The sequence below is a fragment of the Lepus europaeus genome, chromosome 3 (genome assembly GCF_033115175.1).
Source record: "Lepus europaeus isolate LE1 chromosome 3, mLepTim1.pri, whole genome shotgun sequence".
Classification (NCBI taxonomy): Eukaryota; Metazoa; Chordata; class Mammalia; order Lagomorpha; family Leporidae; genus Lepus; species Lepus europaeus.
Genome location: NC_084829.1, coordinates 374959 through 395859, shown reverse-complemented (window position 1 = coordinate 395859; position 20901 = coordinate 374959). Strand labels below are relative to the sequence as shown.

Here is a 20901-nt window from a genome sequence, read left to right as displayed (position 1 = left end):
CCTTTCAGAGAGGTGGAATTCTGTCATTGCACCAGCATGGATGAACCTGGGGGCATGATGTTAAGTGCAATCAAGCCGGCACAAAAACACAAAGGCCACGTGATTTCTCTCCCACGTGGGATCGAAAAAGCCCCACTCCCAGGAGCAGAAACTAGACTTGGGAGCAGATGGGGGTGGGGATGGGGTTAAAGATCTGAGGAGACGTTGGGCAAAGGACAGAAAATTCTGATCACAGAGGAGGAAGTTGAAGAGATGTGTACAGTAGCATGACTAGAAATTCTTGGAAACTGCTGAGAAAATAGACTGTATGTGTTCCTCCCACGCATAAAGCATGTGAGGTCATGAGTGTGTGACCTAGTGTTTTTTTTTTTCAGCCGTTTTACAACATGTACATGTATAGGAAGGCACCATGCACATTACATATAGAGTTTTGTCAATTTAAAGTAATATTTTTTTAAAAATTTATTTTAATTCACATAGGCACAGAGAGTATCTCCATCCGCTGGTTCACTTCACAGATGGCCATAATGCCCAGGGCTGGGCCAGGCAGAAGCCCAGGAGCCAGACACTTCACCCAGGTCTCCCATATGGGTGGCAGGAGCCCAAGCACTTGGGCCATCATCCACAGCCTTTTCAGGCACATTAATAAGGATCTGGATCAGAAGCAGAGTAGCCGAGACAAGAACCATTGCCCATAGGGATGTGGGCATTGTGGTGTAGGGGGTTAGGCCACAGCCACATACCAGTCCTCTCTATTCTGTCACTGGGCCCATGGAGTGTTTTGTTTGATTGGTTTTAATTGTCCTGATTTATACAACAAATCAAATTACAGCTCTGGCTTCTTTTTATACTCCATTCTTTCCTGAGACTTCCTGGGCTTTCTGCCCATTTCAAGAGAGTCTGTCATTACTTCTTGAAACACTGTTACAACTGTTTGAGGATATTTGTCAAATATCCAATATCTACATCTTCTCATCATTGGTATCTATGCATTGCCATTCCCACAGGAATTAGGATTTCCTAGTTCTCCATATGCTGAATAATGTGGGATGTAGCTGGGCCACTCTGAGTGTCCAGCACTGTTTTCTCTTGGTCTCTTACCCAGGGTTGCTACTATTGTTTTTGCTGGCAGTGCACCAGATCTGTGTGACTTGCAAGTGTCACCAGCTCTGTGTTGTGATTCAATGCCCACTCCACTTCCAAACCTTTGCAATGCTTTGGAGAGATTTCTGGAGTGTGTGGGAGCCAGTGGTCAGGTCTCAGAGTCCCTAGTGTGTTGTGTAGCATGAGAGACACATGTCACAGGGCAGAAGTCTGCCCAGGAGTCCCCAAGGAGTCCACCTTCTGGGTGTTTGCACAGCCACAGCAGGACCCGTGGACCTAGTGCTCCACTTGCTCACGTCCTGTTCAGGAAGCTGGGACTGCCATCCAGTATGCACGGTTTTTGCAGTCCTGTGCCAAATGTGGGGCCAGTTACTGAAGCAACCGAGGAACAAAAGGACAGTTGGGTATCTTAGGATTTTGTGACCCCAGTTCCTCTGAAGCAATGTGGGAAAAGCCCCAAATACACACCGCACAGCGTTGTCAAGTGAGGTGACCAGGAGTCCTGTCTGGTTGTGTCCAGAGGAGTCTTGTCGCAGGTATTTTCTCGACTTCTTCAAAAGCAAGGTGTGGAGAATGTGGGCATCGATCCCACCACCTCTCGCATGCTAAGCGAGCGCTCTACCACCTGAGCTAATTCCCCAGCTGCCAACACCCACTCTGGTTGGTTTCCCTGAGTCCTGGCTGCTGCACATCTGGGCCTCGGGCTGCTCCCGGGCCGGCTGGAGCGCAGAGCGGTCACACCCTCTCACCACGACCCGACCGGGACTGCACCCAGGGCGCGTCTACCCGCAGTGGCCAGTCCGGGCGAGGCCAGCGCCGTCTCCGTCCTGCAGGGGACACGGCCCGCCGAGGGCGTGGGCGCCGAGACACGCGGCGCCGCCGGAATCCCACGGCGCAGCCCTCGTTCGGGAGAAGACGCGCGGAGCAGCCACTCTCGGGGCTGCCCTGAAGCTCGCGGTGGCCAGGGCCGGGGGCCACCTCCCGGGGTGAAAGAAGAAAAGGCAAAAGCCGCTGCCCCCGCCCGGTTTCGAACCGGGGAGCTCTCGCGTGGGACGCGAGCGTGACGACCGCTACAGCGCGGAAACAGCGCCAGGAGGACGTCTGTCTGCCCCGGTGGCTGTGGTGACCCCTTGGAAACGCGCTCTGTAGTGGACGGCGCTGTGTAGGAATGCGCGTGACGGGGTCCTCCAGGCGGTGCGCACTCGCTGCCACGTCCTGTCTGTGGAGAACTGCAGCCTGCTCGCCGCGGTCCTCACACGACGTCACCGTCCACGCCAGCCGCCGTGCTGGGCAACAGGACTCCTCGCTCCCGGACCCGCATCCGCGTGCGTGACCAGCACCCCTGGGATCTTCACCCCCACCCCACCCGGGGCTGCTCCCGGCTGCAGGACCCTGGGCGCTTCTCTCTGCTTCTGGGAGTGGGACTTTTCAGATCCCACCCCTGAGGGCAATCACGTGCCGTCTTCTCTGTGGTCCTGAGTTCACCATCATCGCGCCCTCGGGACTCTTCCATGCTGCTGCAGTGATAGGATTCGCTCCCTCCTTCCCTCCCTCCCTCCCTCCCTCCCTTCCCTCCCTCCCTCCCTCTCTCCCTCCCTCCCTCCCTCCTTCCCTCCCTGCTTCCCTCCTTTCTTTTCCTTCCTTCCTTCCTTCCTTCCTTCCTTCCTTCCTTCCTTCCTTCCTTCCTTCCTTCCTTCCTCCCTCCCTCCCTCCCTCCCTTCCCTCCCTCCCTCCCTCTCTCCCTCCCTCCCTCCCTCCTTCCCTCCCTGCTTCCCTCCTTTCTTTTCCTTCCTTCCTTCCTTCCTTCCTTCCTTCCTTCCTTCCTTCCTCCCTCCCTCCCTCCCTCCCTTCCCTCCCTCCCTCCCTCCCTCCCTCCCTCCCTCTCCTTCCTTCCTCTCTCTTTCTCCCCTTTCTTTCTTGTTAGTTTAAAGGCTGAATCGCATGCCTTTGTGTATGAATACCACATTTTATTTTTCCACTTACTAGCTCATGGACAGGGGGATTGAGTCCATGTCTAGACTATTTTGAATAAAGCTGTCTTGTACATGGATGCCCAGTATCTCTGGGTAAACAGATTTCATTTGCTTTTAGTAGGTGACCAGTCGTGACATTGCTTGATCCATGCAAATTCTGTCTGTGCTTTGGTGAGGAAGCATGATCCTATTTTCCCTAATGGCTCCGCTAATTCATTTTCCACCGACAGAGTGCAAGGTTCTTGTTAATTCACACCTCCCCAAGCACTGGCTAAGTTTTGCTTTTTGGTGATAGTCATTCTAACAGGTTTGAGATCCTATTTCACTGTAGTGTTGATTTGTGCTTCCCTGCTGAGCATTTCTAAATGTACTTCTTGCCTCCTCTTTGGTAAAATGTCCCTTCAGATTCTTGGCCAGGTTTTCATCAGATTTTCTGTTGAGTTGGGTGGTGTCCTATGTGTTAGTAAAATGTTACCATATTATCTGGAGTGCTCTTTTAGGCTGTGGCTGCATTGCCATTTTGTACAATAAGCTTCAATCCTAAGCCCAGCCTGGCTTACTAGAAGTCAGGTGACCAAATGGCCCAACCACAAGTGTCACCCGCACCCTAAGGGGATTCACTGCTCCCACTTCCTCACCTCTGCAAAGCTTTATAAGACCTGTTCTTACAGGCTGCTATTCTCTCATGCATGGGAGGCATGCTGTTGGGTTTCCCCCATCTGACAATAAACCTTCTTTATTCCGGTGTTGGGTGTATTTTGCGAATTGTCTTGTGGTGACTTTCCACTATGTTTTTTTTTGTTTGATTGTTTTTTTGTTTCGTTTTTGATAGGCAGAGTGGACAGTGAGAGAGACAGAGAGGAAGGCCTTCATTCCATTGGTTCACCCCCCAATGGCCGCTGCAGCCGGCTCACCACAGTGATCTGAAGCCAGGAGCCAGGTGCTTCTCCTGGTCTCCCATGTGGGTGCAGGGCCCAAGGACTTGGGCCATCCTCCACTGCACTCCGGGGCCACAGCAGAGAGCTGGACTGGAAGAGGAGCGACCTGGACAGAACCCGTGCCCCAACAGGGACTAGAACCCAGTGTGCCGGTGCTGCAGGTGGTTGATTAGCCTATTGAGCTGCGGTGCCGGCCTATGTATTTTTTTTTTCATAACCTCTAATCAGATATGTAGTTTGTAAATACTTTTGCATAACCCTGGGTTGCCTTCTAATAATGCTGTTCGTTTCCTTTGATTTGCAAAAGATTTTTATGTTTATGCAGCCCTATTTGTCTACTTTTTGCCATTGTTGCCTGAGATTTAGTGTCCCATCCAAACAAATATGGCTATGACTCACAACTAGGAGCTTCTCCTCTACCTTTCTTCTAGGAATTTTAGACTTTTTGGTTTTACCTTTAAGTTGTCAGTACATTTTTAGTTGGTGTTTTGTATTGGGAAGATACAGTTCTAATTTTCATTCTTCTGCATGTAGTACCTAGGTTCCCAACACCATTTCTTGAAGAGATTATCCTTTCTTGATTGTATATTCTTGATGCCTTTGTCAAAAACCCAAAGACTATATTCAAATATGTTTGGGTTTTTTACTGGACTCTCTATTGTTTTGCTTTTAATTTCTAACTATTTGAGAGGTTGTTTGGAGGTTCTAGCAGGGGAGCGCAGCTACTCGTATACCCTTGACCGAAGACCGGTCCTCCTCTAGTGGGGAAGGTTGTCCTCTTCCATGGAGTGCGCAGCTTCAGGAAGGACCTGGAAGGTGAAGGAGGAAGGGGACATCCGCCTATCCAGCCAGATCAGCTGAATCAAGCCTGGCGATCAATGGGGTGACAGATGTCGCAGGCAGATCGCCCTCACATCCAATTTCTGATTATTTGAAAGAGAGAGGGAGAGAAAGGTCTTCCATCCACTGGTTCATTCCCCAAATTCATCCAACAGCCAGTGTTGGCCCTGGGCCAAAGCCAGAAACCAGAAAAACAAGGACCCAAGTAATGGAGCCAAAACTTAGTGCCTCCCAGGCTGTATATTAGCAGAAGCTGATATTGGGTTGGAACTGGAATTCCAACCCAGGCGCTCTGGAGTTCAGGCACTCTGATTATGGGGTGCAGGCATCTCAACTAGTGCTTTAATCACTGCAGCAGACACTCAATTTAGTCCCATTGCTTTACTTGTCTGTCTTCATGCCAGTACCATGTTATTTTGATTATTATGGATTTATAGTAGATGTGAAGTGAATCTGCTTATTTCTTTGATTACTAGTGACATTTTTTATATGGGATCAGGCAGAGTGTAGATTAAGTCCACAAGCTGGAAGCCACACCTCCCCTGCCCAATGGAATCCTATCCACTACCTGACAGTCAAATAACCCCTTTCCCAGGATGTATCTCCCCTCACTTGGAGGTGATCTGAGGTAACCACGCCCCTTTCCACCTCACCAGAAGCCAGCACCTTGGAGGGGCTTGCTCTCTCCAGGGCACCATTTTTGTACTTCTCTCCCCATCCTGTCCCTTCCTGGCCCACTCTGTTCCTGAGCCATGCCCAAGTGTGTGTTTTTTTCCTCTATTTAAAAAACTTGATCACTTTGTGTTAGGAAAAGAGGCGCAGACTAGAGAGGAGGCAGTGTACGAATTTACAGCCAGACCGCATTTCTTCAGAGAAAATAAATTCGTAGAGGTGGGTGACCAGCTGCCTGTACGCAAGTTGATGGGCCTTGGGAGCCTGGAAAAGAATACAGGGTGGGGTGTGAAGGGTTAGGGTGAGAGCCCCAACTGAGATTCAAAGGCAAGTTATGCATTCCTATGTTGATCTATCTTTTGGGCAATGAGCAAGAATGGCTGGGGCTTATGTCCTTGTTCCATCACTTTGGGCAGTGTATTTGTGCCTGAACTTAGAATGCTTCAATAGGTAAAAGAAAATGACCTGGAATAGGGGTTTAGACCCTACCTCGCCCACTACATTTTAACTGTGTGAATTGTTCCCATCCATGAACACTGGCTATCTCCATTATTTGTGTTTTCAATGTCTTTTATCAATATTTTATATTTTGAGGGTACAGATCTTTCATCTTCTTAATTAAATTTATTCTTAGGTGTTTAATGTGCTTTTTGTAGTGGTTACTAATGGAACAGTTTTCAGGACTTTTTTTCAGATAAGTTGGTGGTTCACATTCTTTGACTCTGTACTGCCTTTTGCACATTCTTCACAGACTGGCCTCATGTAGATGAACGTCACCAATCAGCCTGCTTAGAGGAGACTAGGACTCGATTTATTTCTGGTGGATTCCTTCACTGTGGGGGAGGGGGAGGGTCCTGTCTGGGGTATGTCCCAGTCATACAGATCGGACTTCCAAAAACACAGAACCTCCAAGGCAGTACTTAACAGTCCCACCTTGGCTGATGCACAAGGTTACCTGACTGCTGTGTTGTCGGTTGTGTTTTCCCTGTGTCTTTTTCACTGTCTTCCAAGTAACACTCTGGAGCTTCTCCGTGGCTTCCTTTGGGGAGACCACACCCGGACAGAATAAGGCACCTGAAATCGGGTGTGATGTGTGGGTGCTGAGATGCCATCACTGCCACTTCTCTGCCACATCGGTGGCTTATGGGGACAGTAGGTGAGAACACGTGTGAAAATGCAAGATAGTCTTAGTGTTACTAATCTCTCCATGATTTTCCTCTAGCTCTTATTCCTTCACTTCCATTTCATTGTACTTGATATAAACAGCATTATTTTTTTTCTCACTTATTTTCTACAACTTGTTTGGGAATTAAATGTTCATTTACCTACACATCATGGTAAAAGGATTAACTTCTACTTCAGTTGGCCTAGATTATCAGATTGGATAAAATTAAGGAAAGAAGACCTTAGTAGCATCCAACATGTGTTCTTTGGGAGTGTCTCTGAAATCCGTTGTTATCTATAATCTTTGTACTGCCTTTTAAATTTCATTTCATCGATTAAAGAACTGGGACATTTGTGCAGTAGACTTCTTGACATTAGAATTGTACCCATTCCTATGGTGCCATAAAACATGTTGTTGTCAGTCCCAAAAGGAAAAATACCATACATTCTCCCTAATACAAATAGAGCACCAAAAAGGTAAACTATAGAAGGGAATCGACACTTTGAGATGCAATGACTTTGAACAGCCCTCGTCTCAACAGTTGAAGAACAGTTTTTTTTTTTAATTTCATGCTATTTGTTGAACTCTTTACTTAGTATAATCATATGTGTATAAAGATAATTGAATATAGATACTAGAAAAAATAAGAATGGAGTTAGGAGGGGGAGGAGGAAGAGAGGTGGGAGGGAGGGTACAGTGGGAAGAATCACTATGTTCCTAAAGTTGTACTTATAAAATGCATGAAATGTGTATTCCTTAAATAAAAGGTTGTTGGGGAAAAAATGTATTCTCCCCATTATTTTCCATAAATGCACAACTAGACCGATGGGCTGGATTAGATTCCGCCTGATGTTTTTGCTTTGGCAAGGTCCATCCAGGAGGGGTCAGATTTTCCACTAGGTGTTTCTGAAACTGATGACCCCATGATGCCAATGTGATTGTGATAGCAAAGGATGCTACACAAAGTCATAAAAGTCAGGAATCGGGCCGGCGCTGTGGTGCAGCGAGTTAACACCCTGGCCTGAAGCGCCTGCATCCTATATGGGCACCAGTTCAAGTCCAGGCTGCACCACTTCTGATCCAGCTCTCTGCTATGGTCTGGGATTGCAGAAGAGGATGGCCCAAGTCCTTGGTCCCCTGCACCCGCATGGGAGACCTAGAGGAAACTCCTGGCTCCTGGCTTCGGATCAGCACAGCTCTGGCCGTTGCGGCCATGTGGGGAGTGAACCATCGGATGGAAGACCTCTCTCTCTCTCTCTCTCTCTCTCTGCTTCTCCTCTCCCTATGTAACTCTGACTTTCAAATGAAAAAAAAAAAAAAAGAAAAGAAAAAAAAGTCATGAATCTATTTCAGAGCAAGATAGGTGTAGCAGCGAAGCCACGTGTATCAGAACATATTTAATCTTTACTTCAGAAACAGTTTCTGGATTGTTTGGGGTTTGAGGTGGAGATCAGAGTGAGAATGGTCCACACAAGAAGGAACATAAAATTAGATCAGGCAAAATTCATTGGTGAAGCCACTAAGCAGAGATTCTGAATTTCATTTTTATTTGAGGGACTGGGAATGGCTCTGAAAGTTTGTGGGTTGGTTAAGGAATCAAAACTGCACCAAGTATGGACTCTTCTAAATTTAGTGAAATATCAGACCTCCTTAGGGTACCACAAAGGAAGGTGTCCAAAGCCCAAGGGAGATTGGAATGGCAGAGATAATTTAGATTAATAGATCTGCCCTTGCACAAGAGGGAGTTCCACAGGAAGTGCCTTTCACCAGGGCTGCACCAAATACACTCAGAGGACAGTCCCAGGATCCTAGAACGACTCCCACCTCCATTACCAAGTACTCACAGACAGGAAGTAGATTGGTCTGACTCAGGAAATCTTTGGGATCATGACATCCTTAAAACTGAAGTGGAAGCATGGAGGAGGTCACCCAAGCCTTTTATCTACTGGAGAGGTGGTGCTGATATGGGAATGCATTGTCAACACTGGCCCCAGAGCCTTAACTTGGGACAAAAGCTCAGCTGCCCCCTCTGAGGCTCGAACTCAGGACCTTCAGATTATGAGACTGACGCGCTGCCTACTGCGCTAAGGAGGCATGTCCTTGCTAGTCTTTGATTTGTATACACAGAAAGCATGGTCGTCTGACTTCAATTCTACCTTGAATTGCTAGACCACATGATCACAACTCCTCACTTAACTCTCACTTGAACCATTTCAGAAACTCAGAGCCCCTTCAGCAAAGGGAAAGCCAGGCTCCCTGGGGACTCTGCCACAAACCTTCACTGATGAGCTTCTCAGTCTTCCTCATGGGTAACAGGATCACTTACATGGTTGGGGGGGGGGGTTGCTGTGCACTGGCAAAGAGATGCAAACGGACACTGACCTGATTTCACCCCGATGCCTGGGGACCCAAAGAGTCTCTGAGCACTACCAGTCAGACTCAACTCAACAACGTCAGGGGATCCATGCCTCAAGGGTGAGGTTTATTGCAAGTTCACTGTCACTTGATAATCTTTGCTCCCTTGTAGGTAATGCGCTATTTTTCTCAGACTGCTTTGGGAGCTTCATTGTCTTAATTTTCAGGAACTTGATTATGATTGACCTAGATATGGACCTTCATAGGCAACCTGCTTAGGGTCCTCTGAGCTTCTAGCAGCTGATCCATCTCTTTCACCAAGTGGGAGAGGTTTATGATCTTAGGGAGAGGTTAGTAAAAACAGATACACGGCATTCTGCAGATGTGTTGATCATTCTAAAGCAGAAAAATAAACATTCTTAAATCCTTTGTGGATTATTAACATTCACGAACCATTTATGAAATAAACTAACCACCTTGGAGAAGAGTAAATGCATTCACAATCTCTGTCCTTAAAACTTGGTGATGCATTTATTTTATTTTATTTCATTTTTTTTACAGGCAGAGTGGACAGTGAGAGAGAGAGACAGAGAGAAAGGTCTTCCTTTTGCCGTTGGTTCACCCTCCAATGACCGCCGCGGTAGGTGCGCTGCGGCCAGCACACCGCGCTGTTCCGATGGCAGGAGCCAGGTGCTTCTCCTGGTCTCCCATGGGGTGCAGGGCCCAACGACTTGGGCCATCCTCCACTGCACTCCCTGGCCACAGCAGAGAGCTGGCCTGGAAGAGGGGCAACCGGGACAGGATCGGTGCCCCGACTGGGACTAGAACCTGGTGTGCCGGCGCCGCAAGGCGGAGGATTAGCCTAGTGAGCCGCGGCGCCGGCCATTTTGGTTTTTTTTAAGATTTTATTTAATTATTTGAGAGGTAGAGTCACAGACAGTGAGAGGGAGAGACAGAGAGGAAGGTCTTCCATCAGTTGGTTCACTCCTCAAATGGCTGCAAGGAAAGGTCCTGTGTGGATCTGAAGCCTGGAGCCAGGTGCTTTTTCTGGGCTCCCTTGCCAGTGCAGGGACCCAAGGCCTTGGGAAGAGGAGCAGCCGGGACTAGGGCACAGGGGTTGGTGGCACCGAAGGTGGAGGATTAACCTACTGCGCCACTGGCACTGGCCCCTTGATGATGCATTTTCATTCCCATGCCAACAGTTCCAAATATACACAATGGAAATGCTCAAACCAAAAATAATCAGGTATCATTGGATTTAACTAAAGTCTAGGGGCCAGCGCTCTGGCTTAGCAGGTTAAGATGCTGCCTGTGGCTGTGGCATTCCTTTGGGTGCTGGTTCCAAACTGCTGCTCTGCCTCCCAACCAGCATCCCTGCTGATGAGCCTGGGAGAGCAGTGGAAGATGGCCCAAGCGCTTGGGCCCCTGCTTCTACATAGGAGACCCAGAAAAGCTCCTGGCTCCTGGCTCCTGGCTTCGGCTAGGGCTAGTGGCCCTTTGGGGAGTGAACCAGCAGATGGAGGATCTCTTTCTCTGTCTCTTTCCTTCTGTAACTCTGCCTTTCTAATAAATAAATAAACCCTAAAAAAAAAGTCAATTGCAAGGAGGAAGCTCACGAATAAAAAATGGAATCTCTAAGTTAGATAAGAAACGTTAAAAAGTAAACTGGACCAAAAAACTCTATGAGCACATGCTGATATAAATAGATGGCTGAATAAAGAAATAAATGCAGAAAGCACTACAAAAAATTGTGTGTAGATGCTCTCCCCTCCAAGAGCAGTATCTTAATTACCCACTCCCCCAATGGGACCACCGTTAGGGGGCTTACTTCCAACGGATAGAGTTTAGAGAGAACAAGCAACCAGGGTAAACCGGGAGTAAAACAAATACTAATATTTCCACTTATAAATATATAAATAGACCACCAAGTGGGAGAGGTTTCCAGCCACTGGGACTTCAAATCTTGTGGAAGATTTCACAGGAAAAATCGATGCAGACTTCATCTTCCTATGTCCATGGTGTTGCTGAGAAGCAGTGTAAGTATGCTAGAGGTGAGAGGTAGCTGGTGTGCTTCCCACTGAGCAGGGCGTTCTGCAGATCAAGATTTCCAGTTCCAGGGCCGGCCCTGGGGTAAAGCCGCCACCTAGGATGCTGGCACCCATACGGGTGCTGGTTTGTGTCTGGCTGCTCCAAGTCTGATTCAGCTGACAGGGGAAAGCAGCAAAACATGGCCCAAGTGTTTGGGCTTCTGCTACCCACTTGGGAGACCCAGACAAAGCTGCTAGCTCCTGGCTCCTGGCTTCCACCTGGCCCAGCTCCAGCTGTTGCTTCCATTTGGGAAGTGAACCAGCAGACGGAAGCTCTCTCTGTTTCTGTCTCTCCCTCTTTCTCTGTAATGCTTTCAAATAAATAAGGCTTTCAAGCAGTATGCTTCCAGTTCCTCTCCCATGCCTCCTACTCTTTAGATGTGTTTAGTTATTATTTTATGCTTGAGAGTCTAAATTCAATCAAGTTTTAGTAATCCAACCCTAACCCTAACCCTAACCCTAACCCTAACCCTAAGATCATAAATAAGTAAATCTTTTTGTTAAGTGCTATAAGATTTGAATAAGAGTTTGGGTGTCCTCCAAAGTCCCATGAGTTAGTAGCCTTGTCTTCAAAATGTTACATAATTGAATAATGGATTAAAGACTTTTTGTTAAGTGCTATAAGATTTGAATAAGAGTTTGGGTGTCCTCCAAAGTCCCATGAGTTAGTAGCCTTGTCTTCAAAATGTTACATAATTGAATAATGGATTAAAGATTGAGACTTGATCCAATTATGGTGCCTGGGAGGTGGACCTAGTGTCTTCTTTAGATCACTGGGGACATGCCCTTGGAAGGTAGTTCTCTCCAAAAGGTTGGCTATATTAGCCAGCCCCAGTTGGGCCTAGCACTCTCTGTCTCTCACTCTCTCACTCTCTCCTGCTCTCTTGCTCTCTGTCTCTCTCTCTCACTCCTCCACCCTTTCCTCATTGGTCATGTGATCCTCCCTCTGCTTGCCTCCCTCCATCCATTCCATCATCAGACATCAGAACAAAGAGGCCACTGAAACTTGGAGTGTAAGCTTCAAAACTGTGAACCAAACTAAATCTTCCTCCTTCCTAAATAGCTTCTCTCAGGTAGCAAGAACCCCACCCACACAGCCATGGAAGACCTTGAAATGCAAAGAAAGCATCTTACACCCTTCTTTGTTTTGAGTTTGGGCAGACAAAACCAAAAGATGCTGGCTCAGGAACAAAATAGAAAGCTTCAGCATCTACAGGTAAGATATTTGTGGGCTGTATTTTTAAAAACACACTGATACAAAATAATGGTAGTTAGGAATTTCATTATCGCTCTAATTTTTTAAAGATCTATTTATTTATTTGAGTTAGAGAGCAGGCAAGCAAAAAGAGAAAATCTTCCACCCTCTGGTCACTCCCCAAATAGCCACAGCAGCTGGAGCTGGGCCACACAAAGCCAGGAGCCTAGAACTCCACCCAAGTCTTCCACGTGGGAGGTACAGCCATCTTCCACAGCTTTCGAGGTCTGTTAGCAGGGAGCTTTCCAGCTAGGACTCAAACCAGCCTCACATGAATGCTGGTGTTGAGGCTGCATCTTAGCCCCCCACACTGCAATGCCAGCCTCCGTTATCTTTTTACTAAGAAGGTTTTCATAGCAATAATTTGAGACTATGTTGAAACAGAGAATTGAGGAAATTCTTTGCTGATTAAAAGAATCTTTGGGCAGAAAATAACTTACCTAGCTTGAGAGAAAAAAAACCTACATGCGAATTTTGCTCTCTTTTTAATATTGTCTGTATAAGATTTACAGAAGGATTTATTAACTTCCTAAAAATGAAGTCTCACAACCTTGAGTCAGTTTTTCAAGTGCCTTAACATATTATATTCCTTTTTAGAATGCTTTCTCTGTATATATTTTATTTTTAAATTTTTAAATTTTCATTTTATTTGAAAGGCAGAGAGATAGGGAGAAAGAGCTGGATGAGCACAGAGAGATCCTTCATCGCTGGTTCATTCAAATGCCTTCAGCACCCAGGGCTGGGCCAGGCAGAAGCCTGGAGCCCAGAACTCCATGCAGTCTCAACTAGAATTTATTTACCAATTGCATATCCTCAAATGTTTGTTTTAGCATCTTTTTAATACCCTGGCAGAAGAAAAGATTACTTTGTATTTAACAGTGAATAAAGGAAAAACCACATAACCCTCTCAATGGGTGCAGATAAAGCATTTGACAGAAGTCAATGCCCTTTCACGACAAAAGCATCAAAGAACTCAGGAATAGGAGGACTCTATCTCACATTGGAAGGCTACAGGTGCAAACCTCAGGTCACATAATCCTGCATGGTAAGACTAAAGATTTTCCTCTGAGATCAAGAAAAAGATTGCCTACATTAATCACTTCTGTTCAACATGATACTGGATTTTTAGCCAGAAATTTAGCCAAGAAGAATTTAAAAAAGGCATCCAAATTGGATCAGAGAAAGCAAATGTATGTCTAATGTCTTGTATGGGGAAAAACATAAAGGTTCCACAAAAATACCAGCTAGAACTAATAAGCAAAATTACAAGAAACAAAATCAACACCAGAAGTAAATTCTTTCTTTTTTTTGTTTAAATATTAATTGAATTATTTATTTGAAAGACAGAGTTACACACAGAGAGCAGGAAAGACAGAGAGAGAGAGGTCTACCATCTGCTGCTGGTTCACTCTTCAGTTAGCCACAATGGCCAGAGCTGTACTGATCTGAAGGCAGGAGACAGGATCTTCTTCCAGGTCTCCCATGTGAGTGCAGAGACCCAAGGACTTGGGCCATCTTCCACTGCTTTCCCAGTCCATAGAAGAGGGGTATGGAGCAGAAGGGGAGCAGCCGGGACCCGAACCCATGCCCATTTGGAATGCCAGCACTGCAGATGGCAGTTTTACCTGCTACGCCACAGCGAAGCCCTGAGTTATGTTTCTAAACACTAACAATGAACAATCTGAAAGGGAAATTAAGCAAAATAATTCCTGGGGCCGGCGCTGTGCCATAGGAGGTTAAAGCCCCACCTGGCTGCTGCCTTCTTGCTGTCTGCTGGACAGATGAGAAAGAGGCCATCTCTGAAAGGCTCCAGGGCCCCAGAGCTGATGTGGGATCCTGAGAGCAAGGCCACACAGCACTCAGTGAGGTCCACATCAAAATTGCAGAATTTGAGCTCCCCAAAGAAATGGTATTATGACAAATACAGACAGAGAGAAGTGTAGAACTCGAGAGGGAACTCCTCAGTGGGCTCCAAGTCCTGACTCTGCATGCAGCCAGCACCCAGGGGCCCTTTGCCCTCCCTGGACAGACACTCCAAGGCAGCCCCTGATTCCAGCACTCAATGGCCTTGTCGCATCAATGTAGAGTACTTTTTAAATGTCCAGAAAGTGTATTTTTAAGGTGCCTTGAAGACAATGTATAGTCTACAAGATAGTATGTAAGAATGTAAGAGAGTATATGGAATAAGTCTATAAGATGAAGCTATGTTAAGGGGTGCCAGGTGCACACACAACCATGAAATCTGTGGACCTCTCTTCCCTGTCACTTCCCAGGCTGCCACAGATGAGACACACAACACTGACCCCAAGACAATCTGTACCACCACGGTACTATCTGTGCCTTCAGAGAGCACAGATTGGAGATACAAGTACTTGTTTGTACTGTTAAACATTAAAATGAAATCATGGAAAAGCCTCTTTCTCCTAATTCACACACTGATGGGCAACTGAAATTGGGAATCAGTTAGGAAAACCTCCAAGGCAACACAGAAATGCACAAAAAGCTCAACTCAGATGAGAGCAACAGAAAGGTAAATCTGTCTGTGCATCTCTAGGACTTTTCTACTCATGACTGAATCGATACTGCTAAGATTTCTCAGAAAAGTCAACAGGTTGTGAAACTGAGTGCTACTTGTGTGATTAATCAACCTGAATGCTGTTCTTTGTACATTTTTCTCAGAAATTAATAAATAATGGCAAGCTTAAAAAATAGTTGAAAAAGTGACCACTGCTGACTCTCTGATGCTGCTCCCAGTTGGTCCTGAGCTTTGGTGGTGAGAGGAGGGGGTGGGACGAGAACATAATCAGGTCCCAGGAACCCAGAGCCCTCTGTGCCTGCTCCTCACCCAGCTGTCTTCTGCTCATCAGGGCAGGTTCACCACAATTAGAACCAAGAGGATTCTGGGCTCAGCAAATTAGGGCCCAACAGGGACAAGGCAGAGCCTGCCTCAGGGTCCACAGCGTGCACAGGAGCCTTTTCCCCTGGCAGAGCCAAACTCCTGACACTGACATGTTGACAGCAGTGAGAGTGTCCCTGAGCACTGGGACTCAGGGAAGGATAAAGAGGCCTGGCTGTGCTGCTCTCCACAGCTCCCGCCAGAGCCCCTGCACACTGCTCAGGTGAGTGATGCTGAGTGCCAGGGGGGCTGCCCCAGGCAGGGCTGCTCAGAGGCAGGTGGGGAGAGGGAGGGTCTCAGCTCCCCTGTCCCCTGTGGAAGAGGAAGGTGTGAGGACCCAGGGAGAGGATGGTGATCCCGTCCCAATGCACCCAGCAGCGTCTGCTTGTCTGGCCCTGGATGAGCCGCTGTGCAGCAGCACCACTGATGCACTGAGCCCAGGGCTGCTGGGTTTCCCAGGCGTGAGGGAGGCTCAGGAGCATCAGGCAGCAGTGGTCTTTCAGCCTGCAGTGGGGAGCTCTTCCCTGCAGGTTCCCTGCCTTTGTGTACTTTCCCTCCAGGCACTGGGATTTTTGTTGTTGCTTTAACACAAGTGTGTCTGCTCTCTGCTGTCCTTCAGTCTTTTCAGGATGGCATATCCTTGGTTTCTTTATTATGATTGTACTTTTTCTGAATTTCCCTTTCCTTAAACCAACAATAACACACAGTACCTAATAATAGAGATGTGAAGAAAGTCACAGCCAAGGTGAGGACCCAGAGTGACCCTGACAACGGTGTCTTCTCTTCTTCAGGGCACTGACTAGGCACTGCATTCATGTGCTCCTTAATCCTCACAGGACACCTGGCTGGTACAAATCACCAATTGGTGTATAGATGGCAAGGTTAGGTCTGAGGGAGAACAGGTAGTATTTCCAAGGTCACATGTAGGAATGCAGTGGGGAGCTCTTACCCCCAGGCTCCCTGCCTTTGTGCACTCTCCCTCCTGGCACTGGGATTATGTTATTCCTCTTCTGCTGTCCTCCAGTGTTTTCAGGATGGGACCTTCTTGGCTTCTTTATTAGAAGTTTATGATTTTCTGAATTTACGACCACAATATAATGCAGTACCTAATTACAGAAAATTTAAAATGTAACAACTGATGTGAGTATACACATTGATGCTGACAACTGCATTTAGAAAATCAGTCTTTGCTCGTCCTGGGCACTGATGTAAGCACTGCATCCATGTGCTCCTTCAGTCCTCACAGTGGACCTGGTTGGTATAAAGCACCATCCTGTTTATAAATGACAAGCTTGGGTCTGAGGGAGGCCAGGTTGCTTTTCAGCTGTCTTACAGAGGAATGTTCTCTGGATCCTTCTGTGTTAGTTATTGAGCAATGAACTTGGAGGTGAGAAGCTACACCCTTTGCTCAAGTGCAATTCTTTTGAGAAGCTACCACTCACACTATATACATATATATATATGATTCTTAAATATTTTTAAAATTTTTTAATTGCCACATAGTAATTATACAGATGGATAGAGTACAGCATGCCATTTTTGTGCCCTCATACAGTTTGTAATGATCACAGCATGGTAACTGCCATATCCAAATGTCTCACAATTTATCATTTCTTTGCGTTGGGAACATTCAAAATCCTCTCTAATGGCTATTCTGAAACACACAATTATTGTTAATCATGCATGTCCTACTGTGCTATAGAACATTCGAAGTTACTCCTCCTATTCAGCTGCACCCTTCTACCCATTAGCTTTCCTCTTTCCATGCCCTGAACCTCTCTACATCCTCCCAAGCCAGCGGTGACTACTTTTCTATTGACAGCTTGTTTGAGCTGAAATTTTAACTTCCACACAGAAGTGAGAACATGCGGTGTTTGTCTTCCTGTGCCTGGCCGATTCCCAATACTCATTTGAGGGCTGGTAAATAGGATGTGAGTGGGGCACCAGCACAGCCAACTCCGTAGGTTGATGAGTGAGAGCAGTGACAAGAAAGGTCCTCTGGATGGTGGCTCAGAATTGACAACGGGGCGTTGTCACTTACTCAGCATTTTCTGGGGAAAGTGTCCTCACATAAATTCGGACATGAAGGATGCATAGAAGGATCCTATAGAAAGGCAGGAAGATGCAGCAACACAGAATTCGTGTTTAAATCGTATTGATCACCATCTCTGTGTCAACAGAAGCAAGACAAAAAGAAGAGACCAATTAAGAGATGAGAGGCCTGCTAAGAAAGAATAACTGTGGACAGGTACTTATTTTAGACAGGGTTCTTTTCATTAAGCACAGAGAATCCACAAACCTGAAATTATCACTTAGATTTCTTTGTGTTCCCCAAAAGGTTTCCCTTGTTCTCTTCATGAAGTCAGAAGATGAGTTGGAGTGATGTCATCCAGAGAATAATCTTCCTCTCCCTCATTGGACCTGGAATTGTGGGGAACTTCCTTGTACTTGTGAGATATGTATGTACATTAGTCATGGGGTCTGAGAAAAAACCCACAGACCTTATCCTCATCCACTTGGCTGTTTCAAACATCCTCATTATTTGCACCACAGGGGTCAGAGACATAGCCACCATCCTTTATTTAAGTCACTTCCTAGGTGACTTTGTTTGTAAAGCTGTGGTTTACCTGAACAGGGTGGCTCGGAGCCTCTCCATCTGCACCACTTGCCTCCTCAGCATAGTCCAGGCCGTCACCATCAGTCCCAGGACCACCTGCTGGAGAAAGCTCAAACCACACAGTGCCTGGCAGCTTCTTTCCTACCTCCTCCTCTTCTGGGTCCTTAGTCTTCTGATAAGCTCTAACCTGCTCCACTACATCACAGCAGTCAACAGCGTGAACGGGTCTGGAGTTAGAATGCATTTTGGGTATTGCTACATGCTGCCAGCTGGGCGAATAGTCAGGTGGCTTTTCCTCTCCCTCATGGCCCTTCGGGACCTCACCTTTCAGAGTGTCATGGGCTGGAGCAGTGGGCACATGGCTCTCCGTCTGTACAAACATCACAAGCATGTCCTCTACCTCCAGAGCTCCAGGACTACAAAACATCCCAGCCCTGAGGTCAGAGCTACTCAGAGCACTCTCATTTTCATGATCTGTTTCCTCTTCTTCTATTGGACAGACTTCATTTTCTCCTTCTGCCTGGGTTCCATCTTGACAGATGATTCCACAATATTCAATATTAGAATATTTATAGAACTAGGTTATGCCTGTCTCAGCCCGTTTGTTCTGATCAGCAGGGATGTTCACAAAGCTAAATGCTGGCGTGCTCACTGAGGCATGCAGGGAACTGCTTCTGTACTGATTCCTCCAGGTACAAAGACATATCATAGGTATTGCTTTTCAATGGAATGGACAAAGTCTATTTAAGTTAATTTAGTCACTATAATATAGAACAAAAAAAAATGATTTCATATATTTTGTCCTTTGAAGTTTAACTTAACTGCTAAATACAGGTAAACTGGACAACCATTTCACCACTGTTGGTCTTGGGTCTTTTGCATATGAAATATAAAATTCTTAGGATAGGAATATAGAATTGTAAAGAAGGCTACCAAGATTCTGTTTTTGGTATTATGATCTCCAGAAATTTCCTTTTAGCATGCAGTGGTAAAAAGGTTTGGATCTGATTTTACCTTTCCCAGTAAACACATAAAGTAACAAGAAATGTGAAATTTTTTTAATTATATATTTTTATCTAACTTAATAAAAAAAAAAGGAATTGCTTTTCCCTGCCAGTACTAATCATTAAATTCATCGAGGCCTAAACATGTACACTTTGGTACGAGGCAATCTAAGCTGGTTCACTTGTTCCAGGTTCACTTCCTACAAAGAGAGATTCTCCTCTGCCTACAATTCTGCTTCCCAATCACATAGCTTTTCAGTTTGTGCAGTTGGTGCTGTGCTTTAGTCAGCATTCTGCTCACAGGGGAAAAAGGAATGGAACAGAGAAAGAGACTACATCTATTTACATATATGCACTTTAGGGAAACAAAAACTTTTAAAAATCCCCAGCAAATATTGAATGTATTGGTAAAATTATACCATGTGGCCACCTCTAAACGTAAGGTTGATTGAGGAATGTTGTTTCCTACCGGCACATGCTCCTTTCCATAAGATAACCTGGTCAGGCTGTGGCTATCTGCACTGAGAAGTACCAGACTCATGACCCTGTTCCCCATGAGATTAGTCAGTTTGGAAGGAGGGAGAAGGAGAGAAGAAAAGAATTGAAGTCTGCCCTCTTCAGCAGAGTGAAAGAGAGGAGACAGCACAGGCTCCTGTGTGAGAACAGGAGGCGCTGATAGGAAGGAAGAAAGCAGTGGTCACAGCTGAAACCTGTGATCCTGGAATACATGAGCCATCTCCAGAACTTTCCCTTTATCTGAGTTATATCTTTAATAAATTTAAGTGGTTGGCAGAGTGATTCATCCATAATGACAACGGATCAATTCTTTATTCATTAACAAGTGACTCAGATTATTAGGCATAAAGGATCAGAAAAAATGGCTGAAAGTGAAGACCTGGCTAGAACTCTGTGTAGACAGAAAGTACGAGACAGAGAGGGCAATGTGTGAGATGAGGAACGACAAGTGAAGGGGTAACAGAGACTTGCAATTCCAGGGTTGGGAGCACATTGTGATGGGCACAGTGAGACTTCTTGTGTGAAAACTGGAGCACAAAGAGCAGAGCTGCAGAAGCTGGTGCAGTGCTCTCTGGATGCTGGTGTCAAATGGAGAGCACCATTAAAGCCAACAACTCAGAGCTCACAGAATACTCGCCCAGTGTTATTTAGTCAATGTCCTATAACAGTAATAAAATACACAATCCATTACTTTTTTTATAAAAAGCCTTTGGTTAAAAATAAGACACAATAATTCATATTTATTAGCTACAGTGCAATATTTCAGTGCATACCTACAATATGTACTGATCAAGTCTAGGTAATTAAGATCTCCGCTTCTCTCACATTGCTTTCTGATTGGAGCCTTGTAGCTTTTTTCTTCAATCTACTTGTAAAATACTTATGTTATTGTGAACTGTAGTCACCTCACCAGACTGTGTAACACTAGAAGTTTTCTGCTTCAACGCAACTCTGACTTGTTATCTTTACCAATACTCTCTGTGCCCCATAATCCTTCCAGCCTCTAGTAGTTTCTATTCTGTGTTCCAATTCAGTTTTTGGGTTCCAAATAGGAGATAAAACACGTCTGTATCTGGCTTATTTTACTTAGCATGATGTCTTCCAAGTCCATCCATTTTGATGCCAACGATAGGATTTCATTCTTTTTATGGCAGAATACTCAACATTCTCTTTACCCATCCATCTGATGATGGACACCATGGTTGATTCCATATTTTGACTGTTGTGATCAGTACTGTAATAATCATAGTGGACTAGGTATCTCTTTGATGCACTAATTTGATTCTTTTGGCTATATACCCAGTAAGAGCATTGCTGGATCACTTGTCAGTTCTACTCTAGTTTTTAAAGGAATCTCCATTTTGCCTTCCATAGTGTCTGTGCAAATTTACATTCCCACCTATGGTGGATAAGAGGGTAACTTTTGATCTCATGGACAGTGATTTCCTTGAGTAGAGGATAATTTGTTCTATGCAGATG

At 45.8% G+C, this 20901-nt stretch overlaps 1 protein-coding gene and 2 non-coding genes across 3 annotated transcripts; 1 reads left to right on the top strand and 2 right to left on the bottom strand.

The window, feature by feature from the left end:
* Positions 1 to 1671: 1671 nt before the first annotated feature.
* TRNAA-AGC (transfer RNA alanine (anticodon AGC)) lies at positions 1672 to 1744 on the bottom strand. Its single transcript has one exon. It is a non-coding gene; the product is annotated as a tRNA-Ala (tRNA).
* A 6969-nt stretch (positions 1745 to 8713) lies between these two features.
* Positions 8714 to 8786, bottom strand: TRNAM-CAU (transfer RNA methionine (anticodon CAU)). The gene has a single exon. It is a non-coding gene; the product is annotated as a tRNA-Met (tRNA).
* Positions 8787 to 17614: 8828 nt separating this feature from the next.
* Positions 17615 to 18557, top strand: LOC133756707 (putative vomeronasal receptor-like protein 4). The gene has a single exon (XM_062187294.1). The coding sequence runs from the start codon at positions 17655 to 17657 to the stop codon at positions 18555 to 18557; it is 903 nt and encodes a 300-aa protein (XP_062043278.1). The 5' UTR covers positions 17615 to 17654.
* Positions 18558 to 20901: the final 2344 nt, after the last annotated feature.

Bases quoted from the DNA above. Each gene is read 5' to 3' on its own strand.
- LOC133756707 (XM_062187294.1), top strand. From the start codon at position 17,655: ATGAGTTGGAGTGATGTCATCCAGAGAATAATCTTCCTCTCCCTCATT.